Source organism: Mesitornis unicolor, unplaced genomic scaffold (assembly GCF_000695765.1).
Source record: "Mesitornis unicolor isolate BGI_N332 unplaced genomic scaffold, ASM69576v1 scaffold29911, whole genome shotgun sequence".
Classification (NCBI taxonomy): domain Eukaryota; kingdom Metazoa; phylum Chordata; class Aves; order Mesitornithiformes; family Mesitornithidae; genus Mesitornis; species Mesitornis unicolor.
In genome coordinates this window covers 11,321-11,644 of record NW_010163606.1, presented here as the reverse complement: position 1 = coordinate 11,644, position 324 = coordinate 11,321, and the positions used below count along the sequence as shown (strand labels likewise).

At 64.8% G+C, this 324-nt stretch overlaps 1 protein-coding gene across 1 annotated transcript in view; it reads right to left on the bottom strand.

The window, feature by feature from the left end:
* Nucleotides 1-80: 80 nt before the first annotated feature.
* Nucleotides 81-324, bottom strand: part of MRPL34 (mitochondrial ribosomal protein L34) — a 3,541-nt gene continuing 3,297 nt past the window's right edge. The window contains exon 3 of the mRNA XM_010194031.1: nucleotides 81-318. Within this exon, the coding sequence (XP_010192333.1) occupies nucleotides 81-318 (238 nt within the window). The remainder of the gene's footprint in view (nucleotides 319-324) is intronic.

Sequence of the window (324 nt, the reverse complement as noted above, 5' to 3'; positions counted from 1 at the left end):
TCACTGCAGAGCCGCGGCAGCAGCTCCAGGGCTCCATTTGGGCTCTTCCCAAGCCCAATCAACCCCCATGGGCACAGGCGTCAGTGGCTCAGGGACTTTCTGCCCTTCAGCATGCGCCGCAGGATGACCTCGATGCCGGCCGGCGTGCTGATGCGCTTGATCCAGCCGTGGGTCCGCTTGCGCTTGCGGTTGTTGGGCTGGTACTCGTTCCCACGCGCTTTCGTGCGGATCTGCTGGTGGATCCAGAACGACACCGGGCCAGGGTGGGCACCCGCAGGCTTCAAGGTGAGACGGCATCCAAGGGGCTGCTCCGAGGTGCTTGAG